This window comes from Periplaneta americana, chromosome 3 (assembly GCF_040183065.1).
Source record: "Periplaneta americana isolate PAMFEO1 chromosome 3, P.americana_PAMFEO1_priV1, whole genome shotgun sequence".
NCBI lineage: Eukaryota > Metazoa > Arthropoda > Insecta > Blattodea > Blattidae > Periplaneta > Periplaneta americana.
In genome coordinates, this window is record NC_091119.1 from 142,407,374 (window position 1) to 142,429,900 (window position 22,527).

The window sequence follows — 22,527 nt, forward strand, 5'->3', positions numbered from 1 at the left end:
TATAACTTGTGTGACCACACCCATTTCCCCTTCATATGCAAACACTCTCAGTAATATCTCGGCATCGAGAGCAGCTACTTTCCTGTGTTACCATTCTTTTGATTTGTAATCACGAGTTCTGCAATATTAAAGTGATAATAGTCATGTATGATACACTTTGAGTGAATTATAATGAAAAATTTGTCGTGAGCTGCAACTATTTTTGGAAAAATAGTCACCTTGTTCTTGAAGGTTTCCATGACAGAAGCAGCACTGCCCGTGCAGTTGATAAGGATGAGGCCGAGTGTGCGTGCAGGGTTAGCAATGCCAAACCTGGCCAGCACATTGGCACCTGCTCCTTCACCCAGTCCAATAACATATTTCACATGGAGGAAGTCCAGGACAGTAACCAGGTCCTCTCCTAGGGTTTGAAGTGTTGGGAACTGAAAGCTATTAAGAACATAACAGTCGTAAGTGTGATGCATACAAATCAGATCATAAGTTTAAATTGGAACAGTGTTGTTTCAAGGAAACTAAGTTTCAAAATAAAACGCAACAATACAAATATTAGTGATCTGTTCTCTGTGTAATCATTTTGACACATTTACAACAATGCCCACTGTATTTTATAGTGGTGTCTCTCTCTAGGTAATACATTATTATTAAAATTTAAAACTGATTTGTATCGTCAACAACTTAGCCTATTTTTTTAAAAAAGGGCATGAATACTCCATACATATATGTAGGCCTACGTATTGTAATTATAAATAGAGTACAAGACGAGATAGACAAAATACTGAATCAACTTATGAACAGAGATGCGTTTTCTGAAATATATTGTGGGAGTATTCGTACAATATCAAAAAGTAGGTGGCGGAAATGGTTCCGAGATTATGTATTTCTACCTATTGAGAACTGTTTCACCTTTATATTTTTAAATTTATCACGTAGTTAGAATCTCATCTATCTACGAGATCATACCTGTCTGGTAGATTTGGAGCATTGTCTTCGTGGCCTGGAACGTCTATGTGAATGAAGACGGACCTGTCTTTTATTTCACACATACATGGGTGGTTCACAAAGTCATGGAATGATGTGTCTGCAAACAAACATAAACAATATGTTTAACTAGTACGACGAATGATCAGACTGCACATATTTGACGCTTGTGAAGGAGTCAAGTCAACTCAACTTCGCCAGTAGAATATTTACGAACTGGAAAAACACGACTTTTATTCCGAATGGCAAACAGGAAAAAGTTTAATTTTTCATAGCCTACAGAAGACTCTGGAAGTCTATCAGCCTTCTGCTTTCTACCAGGGTTCTCTCTGATGTCATGACTCAACTATAGCTCACATGGAGAGGAAGTGCTTTTGGGATCACAGATATTGAGGATGTTTCAGAACGAAGTTTATTATGTAAAATGAAGTATAGTAAAGCCAAACTATACAACTCTCGAACATTGTTCAGTTATTGACAACAAAAATTGAGGTTTGCCACCTGCTCATTCAATATACACTACATATATCTTCCTTCTGGTTCCGTCATGCCACAGCAGTAGTTCAGGGAGAAGTCATGAGAATGGTGATGGTGAGGTCCTGAGTTTGAGACTCATTTAATAATCTTTCTTGTTTTCTTATCATGTTAGTCTGTATGGCGAATTATCGCTGTAACTTTGTACTGTTATGTTTCTTGTATGTTTAGCATAAAGGTTATTGCTCCTTTCCTTTATGGAGCTCCTTAATGTGAACGACAGTGTCTCAAATTATTCGCTTATCGGAAATCATCATGGTAAGTAGCAATCAGTGACGTACGGGCAAGAGAGAGTTTCGGTGGTAAAACTTCCTAAAGGAAAAGAAACAGGAAAGAAATTATGAAATTTAGTTAAGTGGCTCCCAATAAAAAAAAATGATTAATTCAATTTAATATTCATGATATCTTCTCTATGTTATATATAGTTTCTGCGGTCAAATGAATCTTATATGGAAAAAGATTTCCAGAACTAAACTCTACAGGCTAATAATAAGAAAGCCTAGTAAAAATCTCACCAATACTCTATTAAGATTACAGAACGGTAAGACAATTCGCAAAATATAATTAACTCCTGGCAAACCTGTTCCAGGTATAGAAACTATTTGCTAACTTGTTAAAATGTTACGATGTGAAGGATGTCTTTAACGACAAAGAAAAAACTATTACCAGATTCAAAGTTCTTACGGAAGAAAAATTATGTGACATAGGTGAACGACTGGAATAAAAAAAATCTCCGTCGACTCGCTCAGAAAATAGGTGTTTCGAATACTCTGCTAGAATTGCCACTTTCATTCACTTCATTCACAGTTTTCTGTCCAAGGGTAGGTCTTTCACTGCAAACTGAGCATATTCCAATATTTCCTATTTTCTGCCTCCTTTTTCATAAACTGCTTAAATTAAATCCCTATAAAATTACAGTGGTCCATGAAATGATACTGCTTGATCATGCAAGCAGTGTCCGATTTGGTTTGGTTGCTGGTGAACGATGCTGATAGGAAAATAGACCCGAAATGAATCATATTTTGGGATGGAACATGGTTCGAATAACATGACCTACTACTACCTACTACTTCTTTACATTCGGAATAACATTAATAATTACATAGCATGTACTTCTGTTCATAAATATTCTACAAGAAATAATACAAATTTATATATTGACAAATGTAAATACAGTATTACTCAAAATAGTTTTCTATTCTTTGCTTTTAAATTATTTAATAGTCTACCTGTTGATATAAGGAATCTTCCATTCCGAGTGTTTAGGACACGAATTAGGACTATATTATTGGCAAATCCATTGTATGATGTCGATGAGTTTTTTAATATTCCTGTATCTTAATTTGTATCCATTGTATGATATCATGTATTTTAAATTGTATATGACGATGCCATACATGTTCCACATGTTTTTGCAAAATAAACTATCTACCTATCTACTTATCTACGTTATTTCACAAACAACCAGTAAGTTACTGCAGCGCAGAAAACCCTCGGGTTATGTATGAATTTCCACTATATGATGAAAAGATTGATGTATGGTATGGCTTGAATCCACAAAGAACAACAGGGCCTAATTCTTATAAATAGACTATCAATGCTGCAAGATATGGAGCAGAAATATTAATAACTTTTTAAAAACAACTAACAGATATTGAATGCTAGCAACCATTTTCTTCAGCAGAATTCTGATACTGCAAACACTGCTTACGAATCATCAGACCTTATTTTAGACTCTAGAGACTTTTTCAGGATACAGATATTAGCAATAGGTTCTAGCCCTCTCGTAGCTCCGTTGACACTCTGTGTGATTTTTATTTGTGGAGAACTTAAAAAACAAAGTTTATAAAAATAATCCTTACACAATAGAAGAACTAAATGAAAATGCCTTTCTCACATCGGAGAAACTTATGCGTGTTGATGGGAACTTCCTACACAGTTTCGAGAATATGTCGCTGCTATGGACATCATTTTCAACAATTCTTGCACTACAAGTTAGTGCTCATTATAGGGCTATCAGCTTTAAATATCAATTTATGCTTTCAGTAAAAACAGATTACGCGCCATTATTAGCAGTGCTGTTGGCGCCATTTTCTCCGTTGCAACATGAAGTAGCCTATAGTGCAGGCACGGAACGGAGTCTGATGGCCCCAAAAGTTACTATTCGCTCTACATAAAAATACCTTATTTTCTAAAGTAGAGCTAATAAATATAGCTAAAATTACAATACTTACGATTGCACCCCAAATCATGGACTGTAAGAAAGACGGCTTTCTTCCCCTGCAGGTTCAGATCACCCTAGAAGAAACAATGAATAAGGCTGTATTGCATTTTACTGATTTATTCAATTTGAAAGAATTTTAACCCTCCAGTGGTCGCGCACTCAAATGCAACATGGGTCACAGTTGTGATCGGTATTTTAAGTTAATATTTTTACATGTAATTTTATTTTTTTAAATTTTCTGTTTAATTAACTTATATTAATTATTACACATTAACAGAGTACAGTATAACTACATTCATTTTTCATTATTCACAAAACAATTGTTTCTTCAAATACATATTATAACAAATGCTGTAAAATCATAAATTTAGAGGCTAAGAAGATTTCCAAGGAGCACAATCGTGATCCAAGAATGCACCAACTTAATTATGCGCAAAAATATTTAACACTTGTCAATTACAACGACAAACTGAGGGGGGTAAAGAAATATACAAAGGAAGGGTACTCAAATTACATTTGAAAGGTACATGGGAATAATGATCAAGGTCCATTTTAGAAAGTTTCAAGAAAAACGAATTTTAAAATTTAAGCACTTAATATTTTGTTATGTGTATATTTAATAGAAATTGACGTAGTGGAATGTCAAGAACGATGATTTCTTATTACTAGCTAGACCACATGATAGCACTTCCTTTCCACTATAAGATAGCATTATTAACTCAATTTCGATTTTTGATGGACCTCGATCGTTTTTCCCGTGTACCCTTCATATGCGATAAGTGCTGATATTTCGGATCACCAATAAAAAGTCAAGTAGGTGGATCACTATTGTGATTCACACGACCACTAGTGGGTTAATAATTTTATTCTTGGTCAATCAGAAATAAAATTGCTAATATGTTTAATATATTATGTTTCGAATACTTGTTATTCTAAAATTCTCTATAGTTTATATTAGAAACACCCGCGCCGTGACGTCGTGGTCTAAGGCATCCTGCCTAGGACTCGCGTTACGGAATGCGCTGGTTCGAGTCCTCATGGAGGAAGAAGTTTTCTCATGAAATTTCGGCCAATGTATGGGACCGGTGCTCACCCAGCATTGTGATGCACTTGGGGAGCTACGATAGCTAGCGAAATCCGGTTGCGAAAGCCAGCTATAACGGATGGGGGGATCATCGTGCTAACCACACGATACCTCCATTCTGGTTGGATGATCGTCCACCTCTCTTCGGCATGTGAATGTGAGGCCAGCAGCCAGCTGGTCGGTCTGGGACCCTTCAAGGACTCTGGCGCCAAGGATTTATTATATTAGAAACAATATTTTTGCTTACATGGTTCTACATGATTATGATTTTGTACAGAACTTAACATTTTAGAATGTGTAGACTACTTAATATTTATAAAATCTTAATCAGTGTCTGACAATTGCAAACAGTGTGACTGTACATGATTTTTTTTCTTAGCGAAGTTCAATATGGAACTCATTCGTTGTTATATGTAGGCATTAAGTCTATATTCAAATTATGGTATTTCCAAATATTCAATTTTTGATAGAACAAATTTAGGCAACTCTCTGGATGTTCTCCTTTAAGGATAATCTAGTGTTTCGGCTAGTGATGGATAGTTAGCTTCGTTCTTTAAATAGTCTCATAAGAAAAATTCTAGTGGAGTTAAATTTGGAGATTGCAGCGGCTAGTAAATGAACGCTGTCTCCCACGAACCCCGAACACCTCCCCCCCCCCCCGGGCTGACCTAGCGTCTAGCCATCTGTTCATTCAAGAATATTTTAGTCTCATGGTAGATAGTGGTGGAGACCCGTCTATTGAAAAACAACCTTTAGCTCATCTTGAAATACCTACTGTGGAATTAAACACAACACATCACGGTAAAAGCAAAAACAGCTTAACTCTGAATCTGTCTCTGATATATTTAACCGTGGTGTGAAGCTTTCTATTTCCCCATATCCGTACAATTTATATAAGAAACTTGACATCTGAAATACTGTCTCATCGCTGTTGGACAACAATGTGATTTCTTCTTTGATACGACTTAACAGACTCTTAGAAAATTGATGAAGTAACACAGTATCGTTAGTTGTGGTCTATTGAGGTAACTGAGCACGACAATGGACATAAAGTAATGCTTATGTAAAATACATTACATACAGTCTGGTGAAGCGCATTCAATTCATGGTTAGCCTGCTGCGTTGATTTTATTGAACTTCTCTAATAGGTCTGTCAAACACGATCAACTGTATCCTTACTGGCGCTTGGTCTGCCAGAACTTTTCATTAATCTACAGTCTGTATCAATTAATTGTTGATTTGATGCCACCTGCGAATTGGGATTTCTGATGGGGCATGTTTCTTTTAATTTTCGTACGAAATCGCCTCCTTAGCCGATCCTGTTGAATGATATTCCAAATTACCTTTTCTCATCCTGAGTAACTACATTGTACTACAACGAACTGCAGTGATGAAAGCGTGTGGAATAATACTTTTTGGACAATTGTTTAGTATTAGTCTGATGATTATGTGTCGTTTAATTTTTATTATATATATAGTTAGCTTCGTTCTTTAAATAGTCTCATAAGGAAAGGAACTAGCCAGCCTACCCCATTATCTCCTGGCCTAGTTGCCTCATAAGTGATGCCTTTTTGGTATCACTTGTGAGGTTTAGACCTGTCTTCGGACAGTTGACTAAACAAAAAAAAAAACACACACACACACGCACGCACGAACACACACAGATATTATATATATATATATATATATATATATATATATATATATATATATATATATATATATATATATTTGTAATCGTTAATGTACTTTATAGAGACGCTGTTTTATATTATTTAGTATTCAATGTGGTGTGACAATAAATTATCGCAATGGACAGAAATTCATACAGGAGTAAGACAAGGTTGCGGCCTTTCACCGTTGCTGTTTATTATGAATGAAATAATTAGACAATGGAAACAATTACCTCATGGATATATACAACACAATAGACATTTACAACTAAATTCATTACTTTTTTCAGACGATTTAGCTCTGGTGGCATCCTCAGAAGATGAATTACAACATTCAATTTTTAATTTGAACAAAATTGGAATTAAATATGATACGAAAGTCAATAAAGAAAAAACTAAAATTATGGTCTTCTGCGGAAAATACCCTGTACCTAGCAAAATATGTTTAGATTAGAAAATATTAGAAAGAGTAAATTATTTTACATATCTCTGATACGCATTATCTTTTTTTCGATGAAGTAGACATTTCACAAAACATTTCTAAATACACCAAAACAATGGGAATAATTAACAGCATTATGAAACCTTCCCTAATACAAAGGCATACTAGAATTCGGCTATACAAGACCTTGGCGAGACCTGTACTTTGTTACGGCAGTGAGGCATGGACATTGAGGAAAAAAGACGAAAGCAGAATAACGGCTAATGAAGTGAAATTTATGAGCTATACAGAGGGATATACGAAATGGGATCACAAACGCAATGAAGATGTAATGGAAGAATTACAACTAGAACCTGTAATTAATCACGTAAAACATTATCGGAAAAACTGGATAAATCATCTGAATCGCATGCGTAGAGATAGAATCCCAAAATTCATGCTCCACTATCGTCCAAAGGGAAGAGATCTCTCAGTCGTCCAAAGAAGCGCTGGATTGAAAATTCAACTGTGAGATCGTAACAGGTCATATGATCTAATACTTGAAGGGACGAAGAAGAAGTATTCAGTGAGATTGCACACCGTAAAAAAAGTCGGTTCTATATGAGGAGCTCATTTTCGAAACATCTCTTGTCCACCTGATAACGAAAAATGAGCTTCCTGTGTCCATGCATTTTTCAGATATAACTCTTCATACAACTATCAAGATTTGGCTTCAGAACGCCCTCTAAACCAATAAAATCTTGCTTTAAAAGTGACTATTTGAATCAAACTAACTCTTGTCCACAGCAAAATTGCGACAAAATATTAGTTCCAGCTTTGAAATCAAAGAGTCTCTTGCTCCCATTTGATTCTAAGTCCATATAAACTCCTCGGTTTCATAACGTCTCTTGCCCAGCTGATAAGAAATTTTAGACTTAAAAACGTTTTTCGTGATTTCTCACAAATTTATGGGAATGGACAAGGGCCGTTTTGAAAATAAGCTCATCATATAATTCTTACCTTCAATTATCTTATTAGGCCTATATATTTGTTGTAATTGCTCATGTAGGCTATCTTATAGACACGTTGTATTATGTTCTGTAATATTCAGTAACAACTTACAGTAACACTGATCCTCGTAACGGCGTCTGTTCTATTTAATTCCGATCTTCAACGGATTTAACATAATCACTTAACAGTGACATTAACTCGATGTTAAGCACTACTTTATTTCTAAAGAACGGAAAAATCTGGATATAACTGGAACAATGAGACTACAGAACCATTCAAAAGGAGAGAAAGACTTCAATGTCTACTCTAAAAAATACGACGATGCTCGCAACTGCAGAGGTTATATCAGCGTCGCCGGTGTGCCACAATTTTGTCCCGCAGGAGTTCTTTTACATGCCAGTATATCTACTGACATGAGCCTGTCCCATTTAAACACACTTAAATGCCACCGATCTCGGCCAGGATCGAACCCGCAGTCCACACCTGTGGAGTAACGGTTAGCGCGTCTGGCCGCGAAACCAGGTGGACTGGGTTCGATTACCGGTCGGAGCAAGTTACTTGGTTGAGGTTTTTTTCCGGGGTTTTCCCTCAACCCAATATGAGCAAGTGCTGGGTAACTTTCGGTGCTAGACCCCGGAATCATTTCACAGGCATTATCACCTTCATCTCATTCAGACGCTAAATAACCTAAGATGTTGATAAAGCGTCATAAAATAACCTACTAAAATAAAAAATCGAACCCGCAACCTCGAGCATAGAAGGCCAGCGCTATACCAACTGCGCTACCGAGGGCGACCGGAATATGTTTGTTATTTAACGACGCTGTATCACATACTAGGTTATTTAGCGTCGATGGGTTTGGTGATAGTGGATGGTATTTGGCGAGACGAGGCCGACAATTTGCCATAGATTACCTGCAATTCGCCTTACAGTTGGAAAAAAACCTTGGAATAAACCCAACCAGATAATCCTGTCCAAGTGGGACTCGAACCCACGCCCGAGCGCAACTGCGGACCGGCAGGAAAACTCCTCAGCCAACTGAGCTAAGCCGGTGGCTCATCTGGTGAGCTATTCCACATGAGCTATGATAGCTTATAGTCTTTTTCATATATTTAGTAAAGCGTAATTCCAATGTTCTTTGAAGTATTTAATTTTCTTCTTCTGTTATGTTTTCATTTTTTGCTTTTAAAGTTGTAGGATCGAGTATCGAAGCTGTGAAATAGGTATTGGATAACGAGTATCTAATATCGACAAATTACGATATCGCCCCATCTATACTTTAAAAAATTATTTCCACTTCTTCTTTTCTTGGTTATTTAACAACGCTGTATCAACTACTAGGTTATTTAGCGTCGATGGAATTGGTTATTGCGAGATAAGTCGAGGATTCACTTTAGATTACCTGACATTCGACTTACGGTTGGGGAAAAACTCGAAAATACCCAACCCCAAGTGAGAATCGAACCCACGCCCGAGTGCAACTCCGGGTCAGCAGGCAAAAACGCTATCGCCTGAGCTACGCCGGTAGCATATTTTCACATATTAAAACAATCGGGTATAAGAATGTAAAGACACAAAAAGTTCTTTAAAACAACCTTTCAGGCTCAAATGACAGCAGAAATAAAAGTGTAGGCCTATTTTTTTTATTATAGACAAAATTTTATCGCGCAGTAAGAAGGGAGAACAAGAATGTATGAATACGTTTCATAACGTTAACAAAAGTTGGGGAAGGTACTTCATAAATGTGACAATATTTGCATTTTTACGCCATATATTTTTTTATTTACTTCGATTTATAGGGAAGGCCTATATAGTAAAATAAGAAGTGTTGGCTTACCTGCACGTATACTTGCAAATCTCCGCATCGTTCTGTTGTGACGATGTATTTCTGGAAAGAAAGAAAGAAATTTCCGTTAACACAATAATAATAATAATAATAATAATAATAATAATAATAATAATAATAATAATAAAGTAAGTGAAACAATTAAAATATTACTAGCTGTGTGTGGAGAATATCCTAAAATTCCAAATTGCTGTTTTAAACTTTCAACATTAATTAAAAAACAGCTGTATATCTGCCTGAAAAAATGTTAGTAGGCTATATAATATGCATGTATTCGTAAACTTTCAATGTTGCACTCATTTAAATATAGCTGCCAACCAGATGGTCCGATTGAAAGACTTATCTGCCATACAGATTGCAGAAACTGTAATTTTGTTATAAGATACTTTTCAGTGTCATAAGTTCTGTCAACGGGATTCTACACGGTTGCTACGTCGAGATGGCAAAACGACATGATAATGTTTCAAGACTGAGGAATCCTTGCAGTGAAATCTGGATGCTGTCCAACTTGCATGTCTATCAAATAAAGCATCTTATTTTTGGCACCCAAGAATAAGTATTATATTTAGAAATTAAAACATCGGCGGTTCCGATAAATAACATGTCTCAGCACATCCATGTGTAACGCATGCCGCCCAGTCAACATAATACACAGGATACGTTAATTTACTTCCCGTGTCTGTGAGGTTCGATTTCTTCTCAAGGACATTCAAATATTTAGAGCAAAATTCTAGCTTTATATACATAAACACAACGGCTGCAGAACTCTGTTTAATGTTACATGACTTTATTTGAATGTTTTGCATATTTCCAATTGCAAAAACAACAAAAATTACTCCATCGTGCCTTGTCTTGGCAATCAACATAATGGAATTCGTCGTCATCATCATCATCATCATCATCATCAACATCATCATCATCATCATCAGCAGCAGCAGCAGGTATTAAAATATTAAGCTTTCCACCCTATTGTGGCGAAATCAAAGCAGAAGTTCATCTATTCCGCGGTTTACGTACTAACTCTCGTTTCTCTTTGGATTATGGGGGAGAGTTGGGTAGTATCGGACATCGGGTAATATCGGACAGTGAGTTTCTTTCATCTACCACCAGATGATAGTACCTGAAAGACATGGTTACGTTTCTGTTATGGTGCATACAGAAACGTAACCATATTATCCAGGTACTACCATCTGATGATAGACGAAAGAAACGCACTGTCCGATACTACCCAACTCTCCCCTATATATAAATAGGCTTGTTTGGGTAATATTTCATTTTCTATTCTTTGGACATGTTGAGACTAAATTTGAAAGGCATGTTGGTCCGACAAGTTAACAAGTAAATGAAGATAAATATCATAGATCATTCAATAACTGTCTATTTTAACCTAATGCGTAGTATAAAAAATTACATTAGATTATACACATAAAAACATATATACGACTAGCGCTTTCGCTATTAAGATAGCATCTTCAGATCTGGTTAGCATGTTACGAAGCTTTTTACATAAAGACAAAGATGGAATGCAACATAATGAAATGTAATAAAATACACGACGTGAGAAAAATTACAATGTTAAGATAACTGTGCAAACAAAAGGCAAAGTAAAATAATGACTTGAAAAACAGGCAAATGGTTGTAATAATTCAAACCTCTATAAAGCCTAGATATTAAATTATAAAAACTATGCCTTGAGATGAAAGTCTGCCAAACATGTGCGCAGCTTATAAAATATAACAGAGACGGTTAAAAGAGTAAAAAGTTGCAACAGTCATCACGACGTATAGAATGGCAGCGTGTAGTGAATCTGTAAGAATCAATAAGAGATGTTTTAATAAATAACCTATGCGTATGTATGTAAGTATGTATGTATGTATGTATGTATTAAACACTACAATTGGGTATACATCCTGTGGCAATGTTATATAATATACAATAATAACATTACAATAAATATTAATAAAATATGCAATAATTTCAGGAATAAAAAAAAAGAAATAAAATAAAAAATAAAATAAACGTAAATCTAATTCTAACTATAATTAAATAGATGCAATAAACCTAGAACTATAAATAAAAACTCTGCTATAATAACGTCTACAATAAGCAAAAGTAAACCTAACTTATAAGTACTAAACCTAACTTATGTGATGAACAGAAAAAAGAAAAGCGGATGATGATAATGACGAAAGCGAGAAGATGTATGAAATTCAGAAAACGAGATAAAGAAAAAGAAGTACGAGAAATAATAAATGAAAAGAAGAAAGGGAAGAGGAGATGATTATGAAATCTATGACGAAATGTAGAAAGCGAGAGGTAGACGAAGAAAACGGAGAGTGTGAAAGCTGAAATTAGAGAAAATAAAGAAACAGAGGATTTTGTGTAGAAGAAAAAAAGAAAAAAAATCAAGAAGAGAAAAAGTGAATAAGAAGAAAGTAGATGGAAAATAAAAGAGAGAAAGAAATGTGAGGAAGCAAGAGAAGTAGAGAAAGTTGGGTGAAGAACAAAAGAAAAATCCGTGAAGAGGTGATTAAGAAAACAGAAAAAAAAGGAGAGGAATATTCAACTTAATTGTCATATGTGGTAAATGAAAATATATTCAGTTATCATAATTTCACAAATTTATTATTTTTTTTTTAACAACTGAGGAAAACTTCAAAACCTTCGATTAGCATTAAGGATCAAATCAAGAACCACAAAGACTTGAAGCCTAATATCATAAATTTAACTTTGCATGTTTCATTCTTGCACCTAGTGGGGTGTAGGAAAAGAACACGAGACGGGGAAGAGGACAGACAATTCTTTGTTTGTCTCTGGAGTCGAGCCCGAGGCATTTTGGAACGTAATCAGTTCGTTAGCGAGATATCTCTGCAAGAGACGCCTGCACATCGTTACCTTCACTTTTACGGCCGGAGTGTTATGAGCACATGAGGTTGATTTAAACCTGCACACTCCATTAAATTCGAAACTGTGCAGCGAGCACGAGAGGACAACAAGAATCTCGCAATCGACTTTATGAGAAACAAGTAATTGCGGTTACACCAAGATCAGGCATTCCTCAGTAGAAGCAATCTACGGATGTGTTGCTGTGATAAGACTACAGTATAAGTAACTAATTACACATGTGATTTTAAGTTAGAACTGAAAGGCTTATACTGCTGACAGACTACGGTCACTACAGACCTAATCGCGATCGGGTTTGTAGTGTGTCACCGTCCTGATCGCGATCAGGAGATGAATCCTGTTCCCAGAACTAGATAATCGCGCTGAGGCACGGCCCAGTGGATGAAAGTAACATTTTAGTAATCTTTGGTTTTGAATCACCTTGATTTATATTATTTAGGAAGTCGTGATAGCTTCTGCTGTGGAATTTTGTTACTCCTTCCATGAAATAGAAACGAAAATGAATGGCTAGAAAATGGATTAGACGTAGTGGAGAAATTTAATGCAGATGTGGGAAAAGTAAAAAGAAATATATTAACAAATGACAGACGAATTATTCATATTTCATATATTATATAGAGAGAGCAACAGAAGGCTGCTGAAAGATGTTTCATTTTAATAAATGCTCTAGGCTGCCCTCAATTCAGTGTCATATATTGTATTTATAATTTTTAGAAATGATCTGTATAGCGCTAAATGCGCTGATCGATCAATAAATTGAAAAAAAAAAAAAAATAAAAATAAAGAATGGATTATAAACTGGAACTGGTTTCTTTTTCAGACTTTCAATTTCAGTCTCCATTACGACGCTATTGTTGAGGTTAGGGTTGATTTTAAAAATATGTTTTATTATAAAATAATATAAATTTTTGGAATGATGATATAAATAATTTTATAGGTTATAAAATCTCTTTTCAAAATAATATAAATAGTAATGATATAAATTGTATCAGTTTACATTGTAAAGCATATAACAATTTTAACAAATAAATTCCCATATCAAGCTGCAAGAAACAACAAAAAGGGGGGGGGGGGAAAACAATGAACAAATATCAAAAAAAAGTATGATCTTTAGGTGTTGTCCAGGAGGGAAACAAACATATACGTATGTACAGAGAGAAAATTGTTTCCGTTACTGTAATTCAGCTGTTGACCAGATGGGACCTAGTGTGCCACCACATTTTCAGTAATCGCGATTAACGATTGTAGTCTGTCACCAGTATTACTGTCTTCAATTCACTCAGCTTCACAAAGTGTAAATATATTTTATGCTCGACCATGCCGAAATGTAGTAATTGTACACCTGGTAGCAGTCCTTTAATGCATGTCATTAAAGTACACATACTCATTAAAGTACAGGTGTTCAGCCAATGACAACTCAGCTTACAGGTGTTTAGCCAATGACAAGTCAGCTTTGTACCGTTATAAAACCGAAAGTATCGATTATTCTCGGATATGCAATCGAAAGAGAATTAGCGAAAAGTCACGGAGGCTGGAAATCGCAGAAGGTTATGTTCTGTTACTATAATAATTAGCGTTAATTGTAAATAATATTCAAATAAATTCAATTTGTCATCTCGTTTTTCAATGTCGAATTAAATAATCAAGGTTATATCAAGTTTAACGGGATTACATCAAGGTCAATGACATTATTGTTCCTCAGAAAAAATCAATACTTTCGAGTCTGCGCACATCTCACAATTCACGACCTAGAACAAGGTCACTTCCGATCTTGTCAGATACAAATAAAATGTATACATCTGAATAATTTCAAGTTATAAATATGGTCGAGCATAAAAGTCGTATGAAACTTGCCTATAATGGTAATTAAGACCTCGTATGAATATTATGAAACTCGCTTGCGCTCGTTTCATAAACATCCATACTTGCGTCTTAATTACTATCATTATAGGCTCGTTGTATAATGTACTATTATATTAACTCATTATTTTATGATAATTAGATATACAGTATTCGGAACAATTTACATACTACTACCCTAGTCTTTACCGTTACAGAGTTATTGAACGTCAAATCGTAGTCACGCTCAGCGTGTCACTCCCGTGTGCTGGTCGCAGAAGTTTCAAGTGTAGACTCGTAGATAGACGTTAATTCACGTCAAAACTTTTCTCCACACTTTTATAGCTCCTTCAAATGTGTTTAATTCCATGTAACCGTATACTCTTAAAGCAGTTAACTTTAAATATTATCTGATGATGAAGGATGGGAGGAGCGGAGAAAAATTCTTTCGGCACCGGGACTCGAACCCAGATTTTCAGCTCTACGTGCTGACGCTTTATCCCTAAGTCACACCAGATTCCAGTTCCGATGCCGGTTCGAATCCTCTCAGTTTAAGTTCCACCTCTTATTTTCCCTTTAGTGGCTAACCCTCATGCACTGTGTCACATTGTACAACACACTATGTGCAGAGGTGCACTCATTACGAGTAAGTGGCCGGGATCCGACGGAATGAGCGCAGTCTTAAATCACTAAGGGTGCTATTCATAGACATTTCGCAGGACGCGCTACGAGCGTACTAAGCTAGCCCCGACTATCCACTGGTTACTTGTACAGAATTCAAATCATATACTATCGATAACACTGGTTAATGAATACGAAAAACGCTGATCATCCACCGGAAACCCGCGCTAAAAATGTCTATGAATACGGCCCTAAGTGATTATTTACGCATATCATATCATTGTACATTACTTCGGTACATCACAATAGTTCATTCTCTTTAATTGTAATATTCTTTTCCCTTAAAACTAAAGAAAAAAGGTATTTCATTAACAACTTCAAATTAGTGTAGCTATCTCTGAAAATATTGAGATTAGGACAAATGTTTATCTGACACTACCACCACGAAAATGGACATTTTTAAAGTTTGAAGTTTGTGCCGTCCGGCAATGTCGTCGCTAAAACGCTCTACTCGTATACAGATGTAAGAGGTCAACGAACTCGTTGAGTCTCCGTACGTAAGCTGCCAAGACGTTGCCACGCGTTCGCTTCGTGCAATGATTTGAATTTAGTTTTTTTTTTTAATTAAATTTACACGAAAACACCAGAAGGATAAATTATTCTTTATTAGATTTCCTATCGATATGGACAAAAATCACGATCCTGTTCACAACAGTTACCGAATAAGAGATTGTTAAACATTTGGAAGAAAAAAAAAAAACATTTTTTTCTGACTATTACACTTTTACTACGACATACTACTTTTGGCCAATAAAATGGTACGAAAGGACATCTTTTAACCAATCATGGCTGCTTATTGCACAATTTTATTACATCCCTAGCATTTGCTTATTTTTATCGCTTCCCTAGCATTTGTTTTTATCACTTCCCTAGCATTTGTTTCTTTGTTTGCCAACATTTCAAACTGCAAATTCTTTACGGTATTATAACATATGCTTTGCGATCGTCATTTGTTTCCCGCATAGATAGTCGACTGAAAATGGCGGCTCCGTTCAAACGATTTGGTGAGGGGAACATTAATGAAATAGAATTTTAGTAAGTCAATTAATATTTATTTTATTGCATTAGAGTAGGTACTTCATTTCTTTTAATTTTTATATACGTACTTTCTTCTGTTTTTATAACCTCACTACCATTTGTTTCTTTGTTTCCCAACATTTCAAACTGCAAATTCTTTACAGTATTATAAAACATGCTTTGCGATCATTTGTTTACCTCATAGACAGTCAACTGAAAATGACGGCTCCGTTCAAACGTTTCGGTGAATTTTAGTAAGTAAATTAATATTTTATTGTATTAGAGTACTTTATTTCTTCTAATCTTTATACACTTTCTTCTAATCGTGTAATAGTGAATTAAATCCCACTCGAGTTGTGACTTTCTCTAGAAAAATCAAAACCTCTAGTGAGATTACTGTTGAAAAAACTATGAATTTTCCACCAATATGATATTATACTTTTTTGTTACATACATGAGCTATTCGCTCTGAAAATCTGCAAGACTATTTCACTACCACTCTGTATATTCAGCTTTATAAGTTACTAGTGCAATAAGTAGCTAGTCGGCGATGTATGCAATGAAGGAGGAAAGAAACTGGCCACCCTAACCCAATATCTCCTGGCCTAGTTACCTCGTAAGTGGTGCCTTCTTGGTATCACTTGTGAGGTTCAGACCCGTCTTCGGACAGCTGACTATACAACAAGTTACCCATCATTTGGTACTTCTTTTATCAGTAGCGTTTGTGTGATTACCTGCTGGCTTCTGCCTTATAGTTGAAGAAAAATTCGGGGAACCCCAACCAGTTAAATAGACCAAGCAGGTTTCAAAGCCACACCCGAGCTTAACCTTGGAGCTATGTCCTGTTGGTGAAGTAGACAACGCCGCCATAGCGGCTTGGTTGTTTCTCATGGTACAACACTCTGACCCGTATAACTTTAATAAAACTGGCCATGAATTTCATCCTACATAACCTAATCCATCATACAATGCGGCTACGAAACATTGGTTGTGTAATACTTCAGCTGTCCACTTAATTGCCCTGTAATGCACTGTGTAGTTAAGATGATGTATCAGTGCCAACAATTCAAGTCAGAATGAATATTGGAAAACAATTGAAAACCATTTACAAGCGGAATTAAAATAATCCTACAAGTTTTATAAGCTGAGATGAACTTACACTCAACTCCTATAACGTACACTGACGTTCATTAGAAATCCCAATAAATTTTTACAGCCCAGTAAATTTTTATCGCTTCACAGAGACTTTGGTAAATAAATAAAAGAAATACCGGAAGTATTGTAAACCCTACTGTTGCTTTTAAGATCATAACAAAATTCAGCGCATATATATATATATATATATACACACACACACACATATATATACTAATAATAAATCTGTAGCCGAAATTTTTCTGGTAATTTTCGATTTTCCAAAAATAATTGGTCCTAACATATATAATTAACCACCCTGAAACCGAAAATCGCTTTTTTGAAATTTTTGTTTGTATGTCTGTCTGTCTGTCTGTATGTTTGTTACCTTTTCACGCGATAATGGCTGAACCGGTTTCGATGAAAATTGGAATATAAATTAAGTTCGTTGTAACTTAGATTTTATCCTATATGGCATTCAAAATACATTATTTAAAAGGGGGGTTATAAGGGGGTCTGAATTAAATAAATCGAAATATCTCGCTTATGATTGATTTTTGTGAAAAATGTTACATAACAAAAATTTCTTTAAAAATCATTTCCGATAAGTTTTATTCTTTGAAAAATTTTGATAGGACTGATATTTAATGAGATAAATGAGTTTCAAAATTAAAATAACTGCCATCTAAGGCGGTGTAATGAAATAAATGAATTCGTCTATAAGGGGCCTTGGTCAACAACAATCGAAAGCTATGAATCATAGCCTATACAGAATGTTTCTGTGTTTGCATGAAGTAATATCGGAAGCTAAATTAACCGATTAATTATTATTTCACCGTTGGAAAGTGTAGTTTCTCTATATGGACATAATGCTGTAATGTTATTACAGTAACTTCGGAGTGAATTGAGGACAGGTAAGATTAAAATAGCTTCTTATGCACAAACAACTTGATAGGCTATTCTGTGTATTTGTTTCCTGTATTTCTTAAAATAATGTTTATCTCAGAGAATTAACGAACCACAAGAGTGTATTGATTTAGTATGCAGTAATAATATGTTAGCTTAGCATTCCATTATTTTATAATCCAAATTTTAACTATGCTCAACTGAATCGTGTTAAAATACATAAAATACATATGCATTAAATGCAATGCAAAACAATTGGGTAATGAGCCAAGCAGATTATGTTGCGCTGTTGTAAAATAAAATTTGTTCCTCCTGAGATTCAAGAGCCCCCATAACAAATTAAAAACTTACTTATCGGTGTACATCCGTTATCAACACATTTTTATATAAGTTAATATAATATAATATAATATAATATAATATAATATAATATAATATAATATAATATAATATAATATAATATAATATAATATAATTTAAGTTATTTGAAAGGTTCAGAACCATAGTGGCCCAAGTGCCATTTACTGAATACGTATAAAACAAGGGTTAAAATTAAGTTATCATAATTCAATGGAAACATACAGCAAGTAAAATAAAGTATACACATTAAATCTAAATGATATGTCAGTCTTCATTAAAGTATGGATGCATGTAATAAAAATTAAGAAACATGTTAAAGGAATTGTGATTGCACCAAATGAGTGATATCTGGACCAAAATGACCGCATTTTAATTATTTAAATACAATTAAAGTAAGTAACATATTAAACGATTTATCCTTCTATCAAACACGAATCTTCCCTGGATCAAATGTCCTATTTTAATTATGTAATAACTTTATATTTATTTCTAACGGGTGCAGCGGAGCGCACGGGTGTGGCTAGTATATATATCTTTAGGTTTTGTAGGACTAAATTATATTACAAAATATCAAGTCATAAACGTCTTAAATGAACGCGGACACATCATAGGAATGTGGGAAGCGAAATTGGAAACTGTAATAGTAATATACGTTACAAGAGCGGTATGTTTGTTTTCATGTTCTCGGAAATTAAAAAAGCTCAACTACGTTTCGCTTTTTCAATCTTTTCCTCGAACATGAAAACAAACATACCGCTCGTGTATCGTACATTATTTTGTGCGAAGATCGTTTATTACATATCTGAAAGACGAATTTCTAATTAGTTGCAATGAAATCTCCATGTTGGTTTCTGTTTAATGACGGCAACTTCGGAAAACCAAAATATCTTTCTTCAACATTGTTGCTATAAAATGTTTTCTGTGTTTACTATACTCCACCAGGCCGTGATATACGTCTGTCTTTTTTCCCCCCCAGTCTATAATTGCGAACTTAAAACAAACGGTAAGGTTATGTAATGATTTATTTTTCATTTTAATATTTTAACAATATTATTTATATAACATATTGCAGTAATACCATCCGCATCTGGAATCTTGTTGATTTTTTCACGGCTTCCTTAATGTTACTTGTATCAAGAATACAATAAGTTTCGTGGAGTAGTAGACTTTACTTAATTTTTGCAAATATTTAAAAACAATAATTAACATTGCAATTTAGGTGAAATTGCAGTGGTAAGTTTCCAATTTATAATTATTACTATGTTAAACGTCTCTAAAAATAATATGTTAAAAGCCTAAAGCAGCAAAATGAATGTCGCGCTTAAGCGGTAAGAAGAGGGAAATTGTTATGTGTGTTACGTTGGGAATACTGAATGTGGTATTTCACACTTACCGCGTATTGGTTCTGTGCGGAAAACAAGCAAATACGCACGATCTCGCACAATAGTATATTGCAGTCTACCGCTGTGAAGTAACAGTTAGCATGCCTGATCGTGAAACGAGCGGACCCGGGTTCAAATCCTGAGTCCTTGTTCCTGGACTCATTTCGGGCATTATCACTTTCATCCCATTCAGACTCCTATATAACCATAGCAGTTGAAAAGGTGTCGTAAAATAACCAATTAAAAATAGTATATTACGATACTGTAGAAATAGGATGTAGGAAATTGTATAGAATAGTAAAAGGAAGAAAATAGAAGAAACTCGGAAAATGTTTATATATAGTAAAGATAAAATGGGAAGGGAAAACTAAAATATAAGCATATGTATATAAGAAATATTAACCAAATGGAAAGAGTTTTTGTTAATAAATAACTATAATAATTATTACATGTAGTATAGAATATATTAGTAATAGTTATGAATAGTAAAATGTAGTTAACTCTTAAATTTGCAATGTATCCTATAGGATACAACAGGTTAATAGGCTATACGCTATAATTTTAATAGAACAATAGAAAAATATTGGTAGGAAAATTAAATTTCACAATACTAGGCTATAATATTGTACAACATATAAAATATGGACATTGCGATAGTTGTTTTCTTTACAGTCCGACACGGTTTAATAAACTAGTGTGAGAAATGAAGTTTTCCCAATTTAAGGGTTAAGAATGGTTTGATGATAACGAGAATCACCATTAACAAATGATACACAAATTGTACATGATTTTGATGACAATAAATAGGTAAATATACATACATATACATATTGCGATACAAGGATGATAAGTGCATTGTAACAGAATCGGGTAGCTGAAGAAAAGGCGAGACCAAGTCGACCAACAGAAGAGGAAGACGCTGATGTTTATTATCCTGACAAATCCCCAGTTAAGTTGTAAGTGCATCATTATTTCAATTTAAAATAGTTTATTATATTTTTGTGAATCTTATTTATTTCGCTAATGCGATGGTAATTTGTTAAATAAAAAGTTAAAAGTAACGTTTAATTTATTATTATTGTTGTTGTTATTGTTGTTGCTGTTGTTGTGTACAGTATATCTATTATCAGGCAGTACCTCTCACTTGACGATATGTCAGAGTAAGAACTATTATTGTTTGTATACACCTGAAGTCTGATTAGTGTAATATGTAGCTAATCGGCGATGTATGCAATGGAGGGGGAAAGGAACTGGCCACCCTACCTCATTATCTTCTGGCCTAGTTGCCTCATAAGTGATGCCTTATTAGTTATCATTTATCACTTGCGAGGTTCAGATCTGTCTTCGGATAGTTGACTAAACAACAATTCAGTCTTCACGGAAAATGTATTATTGTCTTTTCTCGTATTGTGGGATTTACAGACAATTAAAACTCATTTGACTTATTTTTCGTGCCTACTTTCCACGTGCTCACACCGCTAAAGTGGTAGTTATCTTATTTAAAATAATAATAATAATAATAATAATAATAATAATAATAATAATAATAATAATAATAATAATAATAATAATAATAATAATATAACGCTTTTTGCTACTATAAATTTACATCAAATAAAGAAGGTAGTATTTTTCTTCAGTGCATAGTTGCAACGTGACCACATTTCAGAGAGTAGGCTAAACGTAGCAGTCGTGGCCGAGTGGTTAAGGCGTCTGACTAGAAATCAGATTCCCTCTGGGAGCGTAGGTTCGAGTCCTACCGACTGCGAAAATTTTAACTCGTTGTACTCATTGTACAAGATGTAAAATTAGTGATGTAGTCTGAAAAGAGAGTCTTTTGCGTTATTTTGACAGAAATAGTACGTAATTTTGGAACCTACAAGACACAAGAGTTGTTTCGATATGTCGCATTGTCCACCCCTGGATGTGTATGCGATATTGTCAATATAGTCCGTGGGTCATGTTCACAGTACTTATAAATTCATGAATAACATGACATTATTTTGGAATGTTGCTTGCGTGGGGCTGTGGTCAATATGAAGGTCTAAACCTAAGCTAAAGTAAGCAGAAGAGAAAGAATTGGTATCAATATGACGACTTTTTTTTATCATTTTTGCCTATTTAATACGTTTCCCAACAATTTAACTCTTTATTATGTTGACAGTGATATAGACTCCTAGATCTTTGTGACTTATTTCCTTAAGCTATAATTCAAAAGACATACATAGGCTATATTAAAAATCACTTACTGTGCATCAAAGTACAGAGTGATTTATATAGAACTGACACATTTCTTTCTTTAATTATTTCGTTGGAAATTCATTCAATGACCCAATTTTAGCACCGAATTAAGCAGAATGTTCTGGAGTTTCGATTCCTTGTCACTAGATGCGCAGATGTTTATGTTTTATTCCTATTGTTGGCAGCACTAGATGCGCAGATGTTTATGTTTTATTCCTATTGTTGGCAGCTGTTTTCGACATTTTGTGTCAACGTGAAAATGCAGTACACATTAAATCAACGACTCTTCCTT

The 22,527-nt window shown here is 34.6% G+C and overlaps 1 protein-coding gene and 1 non-coding gene across 5 annotated transcripts in view; one reads left to right on the forward strand and one right to left on the reverse strand.

Annotated features, from left to right (window-relative positions):
* LOC138696580 (uncharacterized protein ZK1073.1) overlaps positions 1 to 22,527 on the reverse strand; it is a 349,355-nt gene that overhangs the window by 20,737 nt on the left and 306,091 nt on the right. For all 4 annotated transcript variants that reach the window (XM_069821717.1, XM_069821719.1, XM_069821721.1 and 1 more), the window contains exons 2-5: positions 9,763 to 9,813; positions 3,747 to 3,810; positions 961 to 1,078; positions 219 to 429 (exon numbers count right to left, since the gene is read on the reverse strand). In XM_069821717.1, coding sequence (XP_069677818.1) covers positions 219 to 429; positions 961 to 1,078; positions 3,747 to 3,810; positions 9,763 to 9,813 — 444 coding nt within the window. The remainder of the gene's footprint in view (positions 1 to 218; positions 430 to 960; positions 1,079 to 3,746; positions 3,811 to 9,762; positions 9,814 to 22,527) is intronic.
* Positions 21,681 to 21,762, forward strand: TRNAS-AGA (transfer RNA serine (anticodon AGA)). Its single transcript has one exon. It is a non-coding gene; the product is annotated as a tRNA-Ser (tRNA).